Here is a 16,108-nt window from a genome sequence, read left to right on the forward strand (position 1 = left end):
TACACATCTCAATCCCTCCCTCAACTCCATGGGGTGGGGGCTTGACAGGTCAGGGCTGCAGTTTGGGTCTCAGGGACTAGAGCTGGGTAAGTAGATGAGGAGGTCACCATCAGGGTGTCCAAGAGTGGACAAATCAATGGATGATTCTGGTGCACTGTCCTTAGGGAGTGCGGAAGCTTAGCACGAGCACAGGCAAGTGCTGCTGTTAAATACAAGGCACTGCCTTCAGGTTGGCTGATGAAGTCAAGTGTTAGGGGCTGGGTGGATCCAGAATGAGGCAAGATCAGGAGCAATAAAATGAAGTTTGGATCATTGCAAGAATGAAGCTAGGGCATGGGAACTCAACTTTAATGGCGATTAGTTGGACAGAAGTGAGCATAGGAGAGTGGTGAAATTGATTAAAAGTATGGCATTTAATTGGGAGAGATGTGCTGTATGACTGGAACTGCCCATGTGGAAGGAGCCTTTTAACAAGAGACATACCTGTCCTCACCTTTCCAGCTACACACAAGCATTGAGCTACACCTTGATGGGAAATACATACATATATATATATATATATATATATATATATATATATATGTAATTCCAATTTGGTCAAGGAAATAACACAGCAGCAGGTGGCATTTACCCTCTTGCCTTGGCTTTCTCCCTATTGAGTGACGTCCATATTTCATAATTGGTAATAACTGCAAAGCATCACTTACCACCCTTCCCATGTGTACACCTTGGCCTGCACTTACCTTAGGCAGAAAGCCAGTAAGCCTTTGTTTCACACTGTCTCGAAATATTTCACCTTGCGTTGGACAGGGAACCTCCTTTTCTTGTTTTCGGAATGGTGCCTTTTCAGCTGACAGCCTGGGTAAGGAAGCCGTGTTTGGTTAATGTCAAATTTACTCTGAACTTTGCTGGCCTCAAAGTTCGGGTTGTGGAAACTGCAGCTCTTCCCATGGTTTGGATATTTTACATCTACACATTACATTCAAAAAGCCAGAGTTCAGACTCATGGAAAAAAATAGCTCAACTGATGACTAATTTTACATCAGAAACTTTCAACTGGAGAAATAGTGTGCTACAGAGTAAGCAGAGCCACCCCACCCCTGGCCCCCTGCCTTTTGCTTGGATCAAGGAGGTTTTCAAGTGTCTCTTTGAGAGGAGGTGGAGGAAGGACGATGCAGAGGCCCAGCTGCGTGGACCCACAGAGCAGATGGTCTTCGAAGCACAGGCGGCCTGAAGTTCCTCTCCACTAGTCTCCTCTGACTGAGCTACTGAGTCATGCAGCCACTTGTTACACTGAAGAGGATTGTTTAGGAGGAACATGGGGTGGTTTTTCTTGCTTAATATATCTGTTCCAGAAGGTCACAACCCATCTTTCTTATTGCACACACTTTTATTTATACACCATAAGGAATAATTTCCAACTCACTTTCCTTGCTCCACTCCTTAGCCAGAACATATAGAAATGTCCATGTTCAAAATGAAAGGCTCTTGTTTTCTTGGCTGAATATCAAGATTTTTGCAGACTGTCAACTCCTTAAGAGGAGAGAAGCATAAAATCCAGCTGTGGAAGCCCAGAAGTGACCTAACATGATCCAGGTGTTTCTAGTTTTCTTAGGAAAGAAGGCGAATGTATATTCAATGCCTGACTGACCATATCTTGAGGATTCTGCCCAATAACTCTAGGTTGCTGATCATTGTTTGGATGGGGGTTGGGAGTGAGTCCACAGTGTGTAACAACTATATTTGATTTATCAAGATTGGTTTTGCAGTGGCATTCTGAAAGTTTGTGACCCTTATATTTATCCACGTCCCATCTTATTCAATGCTTGTAAAAAAGGATTTGAAAACAAACTTGTAAAGACAACAGGGTGGGCTGGAACATGCAGGGAGTGAAGAGAAATGGGTTTTAGCCTCAGTTCAGCCACTTGTCTGCCATGTGTCTATGGGCAAGTCTTCAATCTCTCTGATTGTCATTTTTAATCCATAAAACTAAATAACATTTTCCCTTCATACCCTACTATAAAATGAAGCATTGTGTTGGGACAGATTTATTTATATGAATGAAATGGACAAAGCTATGGATGAAGGTGTACTTAGCAGTCTGCAGGTTTATCTGTTTTGTCTATAGTAACATAGTGATCCACCATTCATTGACCAGATATGGTTCACTATATTTTTAGGTTTTATTTTTTATTGATTAAAATTGAGCTCATTTGGCAGAATGAATTATTTCTTCAGAGTGAATAACAAGACACCTGCCAAAATCTTCCTCATTCACTCTGAAATGCCACCTATTTCTCAGAGCAATCCAAATTCTTTTAACCTGGAATGACTCCCAGCCCTGGCTATTTCCATGCAGCTCTTCTGTTAGTCCTGACTCTGGCTAATGGTCATCAGTGAATATGTCTCCCTCCCAGGGCCCAGGGACTTAGCCTTATTCAGCTTTATACCTGCCCACCTTGCCTTCTAGGGTGACATCATGAACACTTTCTTAATCAAATTACTTCACTTTTTCAGTAGAGTTGGCATGGGAAGGAAAAATGCTGGTGGCTGCTGAGGGGCATCTGGTGTTGGCAAGGATGGCACAGGGAAAGAAAATCAGAGTAAGAGTCAGAGGACTGGACATAGTAATCCAAGATTTCCTGCCATGTTGTATTATGGCCTTGGACGAGTCACTGAACTCTCTGAACCTTTGTTTCCTCCTCTTTAAAATGAGAGAACAGGATGAGTTGGCCTTTAAGGCTCCTTGTTTTATGCTACCTTCATCTAAGGTAAGCTGCGAGAAGAGCTTCAAGCAAATCAAGAGATGTTTTCAAATGGTCATCACCCAACAGGGTGATCCCAAAGCAGTAAGACTCTCCTTTGAGTGGTAAGCATTATTTTATCTAAGTATGGAATTCAAGGGTAAGGAATTTATCTAGGGTATCTGGGGATAGCTTAACATTTAAAACCTAGCATGCTAGGAGTAGTCCAAGATTATATCCACTTGGACTGTTGTACAAATTGTAAAATACGTTGTTAAAAATAAACATGGGAGTTCCCATTGTGGCACAGCGGAAAAGAATCTGACTAGGAACCACAAGGTTGTGGGTTCGGTCCCTGGCCTTGTTCAGTGGGTTAAGGGTCTGGCATTGCTGTGAGCTGTTGTGTAGATCGCAGACTTGGCTCGGATCCTGCGTTGCTGTGGCTATAGTGTAGGCCGGCAACTGTAGTTCTGATTTGACCCCCAGCCTGGGAAACTCCATATGGGTGTGGCCCTAAAAAGTGGAAAGAAAGAAGGAAAGAAAAAGAAAAATAAATAATGGTTAGAATTTTAATAAAAACTTTGAATATTGGTGGTTATTATCTTTTAAATTTTGCCATACTTTTTTGTTTCCACATTAGAAAAATTTGGAATTATTCTTGAAACTTGAAGTATGCTTTAAAATAGCACTGTATGAAATATATCTTTATTAGTAGAAAAGGACAGAACTCTTCTTTCACATGTTTTGGTTAGTTTCAGTTCTAAACTGCAGGACCTTCTCTTGTGGAGTCAAAGGAAATTTGGTAGGTAACTTAACTATAATCTTTGAGTGGTATGCACTACACCAAATTATTTTATTGCTGGGTCCTTCGTAATTTACTAAGACCACTAAAATGTGATCTCATTGGATCACATTTCACGTTTCTCTATATCAATTGTACTGAATCTGCAATGTAAATTTGGCAATCCAGCCAACTTTATGATCCTTTTATCAAGACTGACTTTCCATCTATCTTCTTAAAGACCAAGAAAGAAACTCAATAAATTTCATGGCTCTTCTTTTTTCTTCTTTTAAATGCAGTGGAATCTTTACCAGATGAAGTCAACTATTAAATGAGTGAACTATTTCCATTGTCCAGTTGTCCAAGTAAATTTAAAGCAGAGGGTGTTTCTGACAGCTTTGTTATTGTAGCTCTTTTTTTTCCCCTTGTTGGGTAATTCAAGCATAATTGAAGTCTAGTATTGAGCTTTAAATACATTCTTGAGACTTGAAAAGGAAGCTTGATGAGGCGTGCATAGCAGCATAACCTCCCAATTATTCACACATTTATATGACTGTAATCACCAAGGCCTCTCACTGTAAATATTATGAACAACTATTATAACCAGACATTGAGCTAACAGACAGTGAATTGCAACTAAAATGATGAAAATACAAATAGTAATCAGAATATATATAGTCAGGGTCTTCAATCATAATTAGCGTCATCACTGTTCATTTCCAAAATGTCTGATGCTGTATCAGGTCATATTTGAGAATTAGCCGAGTAATTTCCAAAACTTCAATCAAAATGTCAGATGTGTTTGATAACTCTATGGCCCCCAAACTACCCACTAGCTTAGTTGAGGACGAGGAGGATGGTCATTTTTGTGTCTTGCTCTTTTAGATTTAAGTGAGTTAGAAGGTCTCTGTTTATCACTCAACATGATCCAACAGCTGTATTTAGCAGAGTATCCAAATTTGGATACTGCTGGTCTAGAAATAGTTAACAAGATGGGAAGAAAATCCTGCAAAAATATTATTAGTGATCCCTACCTTCCTTTGTCCTTTCCTCCCCTCCTATCTAATATCAATTAATTAATTGAATCACTCCACAAATACTAACTGAGTCGTTATCTTGGGGAAAATACTGTACTAGGTACTGGGGAAACAACTCAGGCACTCTCTCTCATTGCTCTTACAGAGCTTAGGTCCTGAGTCATAACGAAGATTTTGAGTATTCCTGACTTAGTCTTATCCTGGACACAACCTCTAAGTCATTGAGCAATGAGTTGAAATGTATTCTGTTAGAATTTAAGTCTGGGTAACCACTTCCTTCTCCTTCCGTGGTGGATTAAGAATAGAGATGTAAACTAGAGCATTGCTGGTCATTTTTGTTTCTTTCCTTGAAGCAGCTGGGGAGATGGCTCAGAAGATAATAAAGGAGTAGGCAATTGCTTAAAAACATTTTGAAAAAAGCAGTTCCAGAAAGCCTTGCTGTGCAGTTTTCCAATTTCTTGAACACTCTTGGGATGAGCAGCAATAGGTGTCTATTTCCAGATTAAGTGAACAAGAGAGATCGTGTGTTTAAATTCTACTGTGGATTGAAAATTCCATATAGTTTATTACACATCAGTTAATGTATAATTATGGGTAACAAATGATCAGCAAGATCACAGCAGGGTTTGGCCACTCTTTTCCAAGTCCCTTCTCACTAAGGAATGTTGAAAACCCAGACCAAAGATAGCTAATAAAAGACATTAATACAGATACTGGAAATAATGACATACCATGCTAATAATGACATAAGCAGCAGTATTTCCTTGACGTGTGTTTCTTCGCTTGGGTCTTATAGTGGCTGTTGTTTCTCTTCCTAGTGTCACTATTACTCTTCTGCAGACTATTCTGGCATGATCATTCCCATGCATCAGGGCCCCAAGAGCATTTGCTCCAAATTTATTTAAAGCACATTTTTGTTGTTATTGTTGTTTAGTTTTCAACAATTTTGTTTCCAGGGATACCTTGCTCCACCCATTTTAGAATGAAAAATGCTTGCTTCTAATGACTTATTAGCTGCTGTCTTTTTGTGTGTGTGTGCACTCTTATAGTCTGAGGTTTTTTCCCCCTTTTAACCAAACAAAAAATACAAGGGAGAAGACTTTTACCTTCGAATCATTTCCGGACTGAAGTGCAAACAGAGTTCCCCATCAGTTGGAAACACAGCTGCCATACGCATCTTTTGTCTGCTCTTAAGCATCCTCCCTGACAGCGACAGACCCCTGGTGGAGTGTTTTGCCAGTTTCATGCCCTTAGTGTTTTGAGCGTGCTTGGACCTGTCCCTTCACAGCCACTGCCCTGCTGAATCAGTGACTCCACTGTCTGTCAAGACCAGATTGGATTGATGGGGCACACAGGATCCAAGGATGACCTGTCACCTCCAGCAGGGGTGTCCGAGTGGAAAAGAGGAGACATCCTCTTTCTGTTCTCTTGTTGGAATTTAGAATTGTGGGAATTCAGAGACGAAGCAAGTTAGCTTGAGGAACAGAAGCGAAGGGCTACGAGGTAGACTTCTGGTCTGGGCAGCAAATATAGGCTGAAAATTTGGGGCTGAAGGCCAAGAGCATAGGGGGACAAAGCAGAGATGTACTGAGAAAGTGTGAGTGGGCATCTGTGAAGTCCCCCAAAGGGAAAAAGACTCACATGGAAATTCGCGGACAGACACACAGCAAAACCCACTGCAATTCCTGACTGCTTTCTGTTTCCAATTTTGCCATGCTTCTTATTTGCGGCACCTGAAAAGAGGCGCCTTTACCCCTTATGACCAATATCAGCAAGGTCCATGAGTTTTTGCTGAATAATTAAGAGTACTGCAGCAACAAGATAAGTTAACGAAAAGATATCCGATGTAATCACTGCCCTCCTGCTACCACTTGACATTTGTGAAATTTTCTTCTAAATGCCTTGATATAGACTATTGTTAGAAAACCACTGGAAATTGTCTTTTCCTTTGTTGTCATTTAGAAAATTCAGATACCATCAATATCGCAACTTAGAGGTCCATATTATGTAGTCTTCTGTTATTTCATTTTAGTGAATGCCTATGGAATTAGTAAGTTGTTACATCAAAATTGGCTGTGAAGTTTTGCGCTGAATACATGATCTGGAAAGTAGAAGACATCTGTGTTTCACTCTCGTGTGTGATAGCGTCCAGCAGATAACTTAGTGGGGAACGCCATGTTCTGAAGGAATTTGAATATAGATATCAATCCTCTGGGAGGTTAAGTGAAATAAGTGTATTTGGGACCATTTACATAAATAACTACCCTACGTTTGTTTGGTTGCCTCTCTCTGTAGAACATGGTTTGGCAAGGGGATATAATAAAGCTTTTATTTTGGCAAGTGCAGGACATCACTCATGACCAAGGTAGGTTTTCCCCAAAAAGCTGCTATATAAGATTTTCATCATCCATGCTCACTCACATATTTCTCTTGGGCAGTGTGTTTTTCTTCTTTTATTAGCTTTCCATGCTTGTGTGGACATTGTTCTTTCCTTCTGTCATCCCTTCAAGTGCCATGGAAAGAGTGAAGGAGTTAGGTTGGAATCTAATGCCATCTATAAACATAAGAAGGTAAAGTACTTTTAGGTACATAACTCTTGTGGTCCAGTGGAAAACAGCGTTCCTATGTGTTTTTAATATCCATGTATTTGATCATCATTGGTCTATATTTCCTACCCAGTGTCTCTAACTACACACACACACACACACGCACACACACATGAATAAAACCCCAAACAACCTAACATTGAGTTAGAAACTGTGTTTTTGTGCAGACATGAAAAGGAAAATTTTCCTGGCATAGAGTAATTCTAATGGTAATTTTATGGTGACTTTTCTTTCTTTAGAATTTTTCACTACAGTAGGCACAGTGAATTCAGCACTGGAAGCAGCCATCGTCCTGTGGGGAGAATCATCCATCTCATTAGCGCAGCAGGAGTGCCATGAAAGGCTCCGTGACCTGGAGCCCATATTGCTTTAATAATGGCTTAACACTCGTAAAAGGTTTTTAATGGCTACATGAGACATATTTAAATATTAAAGGCCATTCCTCTTGGTTGATTCACAAGCCCCAATGTGCCTGGCTTCTCACGCCAACAAGTGAACAAAACAAACCCACGAGCAGAAACACCTCTGCGCTGTCCTGCTCACTGGCTGCTAACCTGGGCTCCTCCCCACCTCGCAGTGCCTCATTCAGAAACACGATTTTTATCTGATTCTCACGTCTAATCCTGGTCTAGGAGAATCATGAAGATGGTCAAGTAGATGTAATGAGACTGTTTCCCCCCAACACAGCCTTTTGGCTTTTGTCACAATGCAGTTCATTTGCTTTGGTTCTCCAGCCACAGCACTGCAGCCTGAGAGGGGATCCTGACACCTGACTTGAAGAGTGCTTTATGCTTCTACCTAAATTTGAACAGACTGGTGCTCCTGGGCCATCCATAGTTAGCTTTTGGGAAGGACTCACATGTTCAGCAGTGACGCTACTGTCTTCCCAGGGCCTCATGATGGAGGGTATAGTTGCAGGAGACCCAGTGCTGTCTGCTCAATCAGAGCAAGTCCTCTGAGGCCAGCACCTGACATCTCCCTGCACTATTGCATGCAGATCCTGTGTGCCTTGCCTTCTCATGTGGATGCTTTCATTTATGGAAGAGTTACAGACTTCCTGGGGGTGGGGTGGGGTGGATAGACCTGTCTAGGGAAAACCATGGACAAAAGGTAGTTTCAAGTAGAGAGCTGGGCTATGTGAGCCCAGAAGCACTTGAGGTTTGGCAAACTCTGTGGTATTTTTTAAATAGCTGGGGGGTACAGCAGAACCCAAAATATATTTTGCTCAAAGCACCATTTCCGTTTCATTTCCCAAAACTGTGTATATTCTAGGGAAATTTAATCTGTGTACTTTGGAATCACTTAACCCTCATTCGTCCAAACACTGCAAGGTAAATACTAGATCCAGGTTCAAGAAATCTCTTGAGCTCTTTGATAAGCAGTTTTTTCCTTTGAACTCAAAAGTAAAGTTTTGCCAGCTTTGAATGAACCCTGAACCCAGAGCAGTACAGAGCTAACTTCTCAAATTATCTCCCAGCCAGTGTGTAGAGCTTGACAGGTATCCAGTACAGAGCCACCATGGGCTTTTGGGGGTCAAGGCCCTTAAAAATAGACTGGGGACATTTCTGGGCTTTTCTTTTGGGGCCTCCTGGCACCCCTTTGGCTCTGTCAGCAGTAGGTCTCTCCTAGTGCAGCACAAGCCCAAGTTAGTTCTAGCCCTACCCAGGCCTGGTGCTTCTCAATCTCCCAATCCTTTCTTTCTTTAAAACTATATTTTGTCTATCGTGGGATTTTATGCACTAATTTTTATTTTTAAAACATTGCACTGAAACACTATTTATCATGATCACTGAGTTTTTTGGTGCCCTCTTAAATTTTCTGTCTCACTTGCCTCATCCCAGTCCCAGCCTTGCCTTGAACCTAGGGCTTCCCTGTCTTCTTCACTCTTTGATTCATGTCAAACATGTGCAGGGCATCTACACAGAGAAACAGCTCTTACTTGGAGCGGTTGGTGCAGGGGTGGGGGTGAGACTTGAGAAGGGGATCAAATCTTGAAGTGCATCTCTAATCCATTTGAGGCACTCTGTGTGGGTGGGCATGGTGGTTGACAAAGTCTGCTCTAGTCCACCCGTCTTTTGGTTCAGCTGGATTTTCTCTTCCTGGGGATATGGCCTGTATCCAGCGTGTCCAATCTGGTGCCCCTTCTCCCATCTGTCTTAGTGCTGAGGCCATGGGTTTGTAATTTCCCTCTTACGAAGTACAGTGCAGAATAAGAATGGAATAGACACTTGCTCCTAGGACATAGACTTTTTCGCTCAAAATGATTATTTTGTTTTAATCTCATACAGTTTGGAAACAAGAAACATTCTATTCACTCTATTATTCATCCCAGTCATACCTAGGGGTAGGTCCTGAGTCAAAGGAAAGGGAAGAAATTTGTGTTCACATGGAATACTGTTGTTAAGACTGGATTTAAATTCAAGGTCTTTATAGTCATAGTTGATGCCTTCATTGTAATCGTTATTGCCAGCAATGATTGAGCAATGCCAGGCCCTATGTTAAGTATCTTCTTAGGTGCATTGTATCATTTAATCCTTACAACAGTCTGAGGTCAGAACTATTATCCATAATTATAGATTAGAAAACTGGGGTTTTGAGAAGTTAAAGATCACCAAGATCACCCTGATAGCTAATAGCGGGATCCAGGACTTTCTAACTCAAAGCTCTGGTTCCTACCCATCCTTTTGCATGCCTCTTTTTCCTATAGTCTACACAGTGGAAAAAATTCAGTTTCTCCCTTTTTTATGGGGCATGCTGATAGCAGCTGTTCGCACTTAGACCCTGAATAAATAGAATGCTACAATTCTTTCATTAAAGTTTTGATTTTAATATTTTTTTCAGATTATATAATGAAAAAAATGCTCGCGTCTAAATTACAGCAAAGCCAAATCATTTTGCTTTCCCATGTTGCATCCCTCACAGTGCTTTTCTTCTGGAGTTCAGAGGCCAAGTTTCATCCAAGCAGCTGCCCCTAAGCTTATTTCTAGAAGTCTAGATGGAATCAGATAGACAGCAATTTACTGTGAAAGTTTTGAGGTTGGGTTGAGGGGGAGAAAGCTCTAAAGAAATCACATTCACCTGGTAACAAGAGTGTCCATCTGCTCTTTTTACAATTTGGTCTGGACCTACTGTGGGTTCTTTACTGGCTCCTGCTCTGAGCACACTATGGACTCTACAAGGAGTTTCCAGCAGGTCTTCTTCAGTCTTCCTTTTCTGGGAGAGCTTTTCTCCAGAGCGCCAATGAGAGCTTCCCTAGGCTGTTCTCCAACTAAGATCCCAGTCTTTAGATCTGGCCTATTTTTGGGATATCTGACTTGGTACCTTGGGAACTGCCAGGCCCTGCCCTCATGTGGAAAAACTCCCACCCCCCACTTCCCACCTGGTGAACTTCAAATGCGGAGGCCTTTAAGAAGGAGCTCTTTAGCTAACAAGGCAGCTTCATGGGTCTGGGATTGAGAGCACAGCAGCCTGTGTCCAGGACTGGTTATATAAGAGAGACTCCAAGAGAGGACGGAACATGGCTTTCTACAAATAAATAAGGCAGAAAGGCTGCACTCACAAGTGCTGCAGCTGGGAAGCAACTATGAGCAATGGATTTCTCATGCTAACAAATCCAAGCTCTTTGGAAAACAGATGCTGAGCCCTGGGACTGGCACTGGATCTCCCCTGGCAGGAGCTGCAAGGTTCAGTGATGGAAGGGTATCTAGAGACCATTTGTTCGTAAACACAGCTGAGGGCCAGCAACCTGCTTTTATGCCCTGCCTGGGTTGCACCGATGGACTCTTTCCATGCAGCGTTTGCACAACGATGAAGGCAGACATGCAAGGCTTCTGCAGCCCACGCTCTAGAGAAATAATTAAACAGTTTTTCCTGACCTCTTGAACTTTTCATTTATTATTGCCATCCATTATGTCTACCTTCTCAAATCACAGAATCCTGAAACTGAGCTCTGGGGTCAAGGGTTTATTGTTTAATGGAGATAGAACATTTTGTAAATTGCACGAAGTCACAATGTTTATAATAGAAGCTTCTGGTGTACTGAATCTTTTCCATTTAACAAACAGTGAGCTTTGACATGTGTTCTTCCTACATAGCAAGAAATTTGGGGTAAGTGCAGTACTGGCATGAACACGTTACCAAATCTTTCCTGTAAACCAAGTGACATCCGCAGTCAAATAAAAACATTCCTTCTACCAAATACCAGGAAATGCTAAAAGTATCACTATTCTTCTAAGGTCATGCTAAAATGAAGTTTTGGCTTTTAGAACACAGAACAAGGATGAAGAAGGCCAACATTTTTGTCCAATACACATTTGCTGCTGCAAGTCTTCAGGGACGACCTCCTGGTTCAAATATGAACATGTGTAAGGGGAATTTTCCTAGGATTTAACCCTCAAATGAAAAGTGTAAATATTTTAAGAAAACGTACAAATGGTAAAAAATATTCCTGTTGTCTCTGTTTTTACTAGAATTTGTACTTTCAAGTCAGAAACGGATTTGCTTAAAACAAAGCAAACATCCTCAAAAATGTACCCAGCCAAAATAACCAATGTATAAATACCTAGGATTAACAAAATATGAATATTCTTCAGTAAAGAAACAAGCATTGAAAGTTATGAGGGAAATGATAGGAAAGAATGTCTTAAACCTACATTTTTAACCCTTTGTGTTGGAGATCTAATCACATTTTTAAAGGAAAGAGTGTGCATGTTAACACATTCCCTCATGTTTCTTTTGGGACTTCATTAAGTTAATGCTACATAAAATCTTTTGGACTATAAGTGAGGCTGGTGAAAACCAATGTTAAAAGTGACTCTCCATGAGTGATTAGCATAACAATTTTCTTAAGGCTTAATAACTGGTTCATAGTACAAGATACATTTTTGCTCAAAACATACACTATACCTAAATTTTATATTTGTAATGGTTCAGGAAGATTTCCTAGAAAAGTTCCCCCTTCCTAAGTTGCCCTTTGAAGGGAAAGGCTCACTCATTTTTTTTCCTCAGTGTCTAAAATAATTTTATAGTATTTAGTGTTTGTTTCAATGGTCTTACTTGCTTACCTCAGCCCAGCCAAGGCCTTTCCTTTGCAGGGACTCAGTCCCGCCATTCTTGATTGACCAGCAGGTGTCACTGTGGGTTCGGGTGGTAATCCAGATGACCACAGAAAAGAATGACTGATGGGGGTAAATAGTAAGAGAAGGTGAGAAAGAAAAATGTAAAAGCAGGTTCAAAGAGGAAGAAAAAATTAATTAAAAATCCTTATGTTTACCAAGACATTTTCTTTAGGAGCTCAGAGTTCTTTGTACCACTTTCCAGTTCCTTGTAGACCCAAATTTGATGTTGCTAAATTAGTCCCTGATGATAACATCACAGGATAAAACAGCATAAAGTTGAGAAAAGTTGAGAAGTGGATTCTTGCAGTCTTTTCCTAATCTCTCACGCTTTAGCTTTGTGCCTCATGGATATACATCTTTTTGAACCATGGGCACCTCTGCTTAACCTCAGAAAGTACAATGTCTTCCAGCTCTTTGGTAGGTCATAAACTTGTAGTCCAGAATAAGATTTTGGCTATCATTAGCCTTAGCGGTAAAATAAATTCTGCCATTTTATTAGTTGAAGGGGCATCTTGGTCTGGAAAGCTGGTTCTTATATCTTCCCCAAATCTGGATTGCTCATTTTCAACAAAGCTAGCCTATTCAAGTCATATATCTGAATATGTGAATTTCTTAATAAATAAAATTTCAATTGGTGAAATTAACACATATTTCTTGAACAACTGTCAACTTTAAGAATGGATGGCCATAAAATCTCCCTGCACAGAGAGGAATTCACAGCTGGCCTAATTTGAATAACAGGCCCTACAATAATCTCTTTTTTGGCTTGATACATGAAAATGACATCCATGTTGAGGGTGCAGAGCGAGGGCAATTTGTTAAGAAAAGATACATAGCTTGACTTCTCCAAATAAGGCTTAACATACATGAAACATCTTAATTTTAGTCAAGTTCTGAAGAAAACAAATCAGAAAGGGGTTCTGAAGGAAAACAGAAATCATTCTATGCTCTGGAGAGCTTCTGGGCCCCTGAAACTCTCCAGCATCAACTCTGTACCATCCCTTTCAGATCATGGACCATCATCTCATGATGAAATTGGAGTACCTCACTGCTTCAGGTACTACAGCCCAGGAGGGTGAAAACAACAATTTCAGCTCTGTTATGAACCTCCTACAGTTTCTATTTGATTTTACTTCCCTCGCCTTTGTGTATATAAAAGGTTCTAATGATATATTCTTCTCTTGCTGATTCTAATTAACAATTAAAACAATAAAGCTAAAAAAGAAACAGACTAAATGTGCAGGTTCAGAAATACTTAGAAAATCACAGAGTGTGACTACTTTGTTTCCAGCTATCTTCGTTATCCATTCACAGAGATAAATCATTCTGAAGTGAGTTGATTTGGTTCCATGGAAGATAATACAAAGGATGACTTATAACTATTAGTAAAAGTTCTTCAGAAAATTCATGCATTTATATGCACATTGTGGTATATGGAATGACTGACCATTGGGACCTGCTGTATACCACAGGGAACTCTACCCAATATTCTCTGAAATTTATATTGGAACAGAATCTGAAAAAGAATGGATGTGTGTATAACTGAATCACTTTGTTGTACAGCAGAAATTACCAAAACATTGTAAATCAACTGTACTTCAACAAAACTTTAAAAATGAATAAAAAGAGAAAATTCATGTATTTATATATACGTACCCTTCCCAACTCTGAGTAGGCCATTTTGTTTGTACATGAGAATGTGTCATTAATATAACATCATTTTCTCTGGTGCTCATAGATTAAGACAATCTTGCTTGGGATTTCTGGCAGAATGTGAAGGAATCATAGCAACAGGCACTATAAACTCAAGCAGCTGATGGGTGTGGGGGTGAAAAGAAGAAAGAGGGATGTTAAGGTATAAAAATATTTATCCAGGGTAACAGAGCATCAACAGAATTTTCTTTTCAATTAGATGTATACATCTGTGAAGAATGAAATCCTTGGCCATTGGTTTATCCTTTGGAAAAGTGCCCACTATTTCCATGACAACCTCTTAGACTGTTAAAAATAATAGTGAACATGATTTCCTCTGAGACACTATGCCTTTTGTGTATCAGACTGCTACTGAACCCATAATCACGTTTGACTGGGTATTCTGTGGATGTGTAACAATGTGTGCACACATACTTGTGTGTTTTATCAACTAGAATCTACTTACTCAAGGATAGGAGCTGTGTGTTATATATCTCCTATCCCTTAAAACTTCTGCCTTGATACAAAGCATTTGGTAGGACTTCAATGAATCTTTGTTGAATGAATGAAAATTATAAAGGATACTTTTTTTTGGCAAGCATTGGTACTGCTAGATTACTTTTATGTAGTCCATATAAATAACTCACTTCTTGTGGTTCCATATCCTGAAGTGAAAATTATGCATTTACTGTGTTTTCATAGATATTAATGGGACCTATTAAAAACTAGAAATTGTTTCTAGGTTGGTGGTCTTAGACCTCTTACTGAATGAAAAAGATGTGATGTAAATTTTAATTGTGAAAGGAACAAAAACTCTACATGTTGCTTTGTTAAAGATTAGCAGTTTGTGTGCATCACTTTTCTATTTCATGAAGAATAAGACATTAATTCTCTTTAATTTCAGCATTTAGTATAAAAGAGCAAATGGAGTGGAGAATAAAGAGACAGGAGTAACCAATCTGGCACTGAGATATTTTCCTTCCTTTACATCAACTGTTTTGTTTAAAAAGTGTAGCTTAAAAATCAAACTCTACATATATGATTCAGTTAAAAACTGAAAGAAAAAGTGTTATGTTTATGTTTTGGTACGTCAGGTTTAGTTATTATGAATCAGATGATATGATGTTTCTGTTGGGAAGATATTTTCAGAAGTTGTTTAAAGAATTATTGAATAAGGCAAATCAAATCATTATTATCTATCCCTTTTGGAGAAACACTGTAAAAATGTGCAGAAAAGACTAATGTTTATGTACAATGATTTCATTAACATATTTCTACTTTGTCATCCATGGTAAACTCTAAGGATATGTCATGAATTCCTGAGCTGCAATAAATCTGTGAATGTCAGACTCTGTGTGTGGGTAAAATGGATAATTTTCTGACCTTTAGTAAGCTTTCACCATAGTAAAGGAAGTCCCTCCACATCGTGTGTTTCCCTACTACAAAATATTGGCAGGAAGCCAAAGTATGCCCTCTGGCAAATTTCCAGTCTGGATGGCTTTCCTGGAGCTAGAAGACATTCATGAATCTGTCCAGCCCTGTGAATTTTTTTTTTTTTTTTTTTTTTCAGAAAGCCTCTGGAAAGACCTTTCCAATGTGCAACCTGCTGAGGGAGATGTGCGAACACATTAATCATGGATTTCTTCAAAAGGAACTGGAGGCCGTCCTGCTCTAACACACCAGGTCCACCCTCGTGCTCAGCGTGAGCCGCAAGACTATCACAAAAATGCTGGAGATAACCTAGAAGTGGATCAACTGAAAACTCAGGTTAGGATAAAAATAAATTGGAATTTTCTGACTCTTGCTGATGAGGTACAGCCACGGTTGGCTTTACTTCTGGAGGACAGAACTGATAGCAATTAAACTATGTTAGTAAATATATTACTTATTCTTATTCTCCAAAGTTTTATCCCAAATCTCAATTTTTCCCATCACTGTTTAAAATTAAATCCATTTTCATCTTAAATCATCACAAGCTAGAACTATCTTACAGAAGTAACACATGGTTCTTCTAGTCCTTATCAACCTTAGAAGTTAAATACATTTTTCTTCTGCTTTTATTTAATTACTTCTCATACTGTCAGTTGGTTTGACATTGTTGGAGAGCAGCTGAAATTTAGTTATTAGCTGC

The 16,108-nt window shown here is 39.7% G+C and overlaps 1 protein-coding gene across 2 annotated transcripts in view; it reads right to left on the reverse strand.

The window, feature by feature from the left end:
* LOC110262205 (uncharacterized) overlaps positions 1 to 16,108 on the reverse strand; it is a 343,233-nt gene that overhangs the window by 13,373 nt on the left and 313,752 nt on the right. Inside the window, exons 4-6 of one of the 2 annotated variants that reach the window (XM_084981405.1) lie at positions 13,942 to 14,098; positions 12,232 to 12,345; positions 744 to 858 (exon numbers count right to left, since the gene is read on the reverse strand). In XM_084981405.1, the coding sequence (XP_084837531.1) occupies positions 744 to 858; positions 12,232 to 12,345; positions 13,942 to 14,021 (309 nt within the window). In that variant the 5' untranslated portion in view covers positions 14,022 to 14,098. Of the gene's footprint in view, positions 1 to 743; positions 859 to 2,181; positions 7,117 to 12,231; positions 12,346 to 13,941; positions 14,099 to 16,108 lie in introns of those variants that run through there. The other variant, XR_014819157.1, reaches the window with a different exon arrangement.

The sequence above is a fragment of the Sus scrofa genome, chromosome 1 (assembly GCF_054392235.1).
Source record: "Sus scrofa isolate SSC_HxYL_T2T_F1_AM1 chromosome 1, Sscrofa_HxYL_maternal_Yorkshire_Landrace_v2.0, whole genome shotgun sequence".
NCBI lineage: Eukaryota > Metazoa > Chordata > Mammalia > Artiodactyla > Suidae > Sus > Sus scrofa.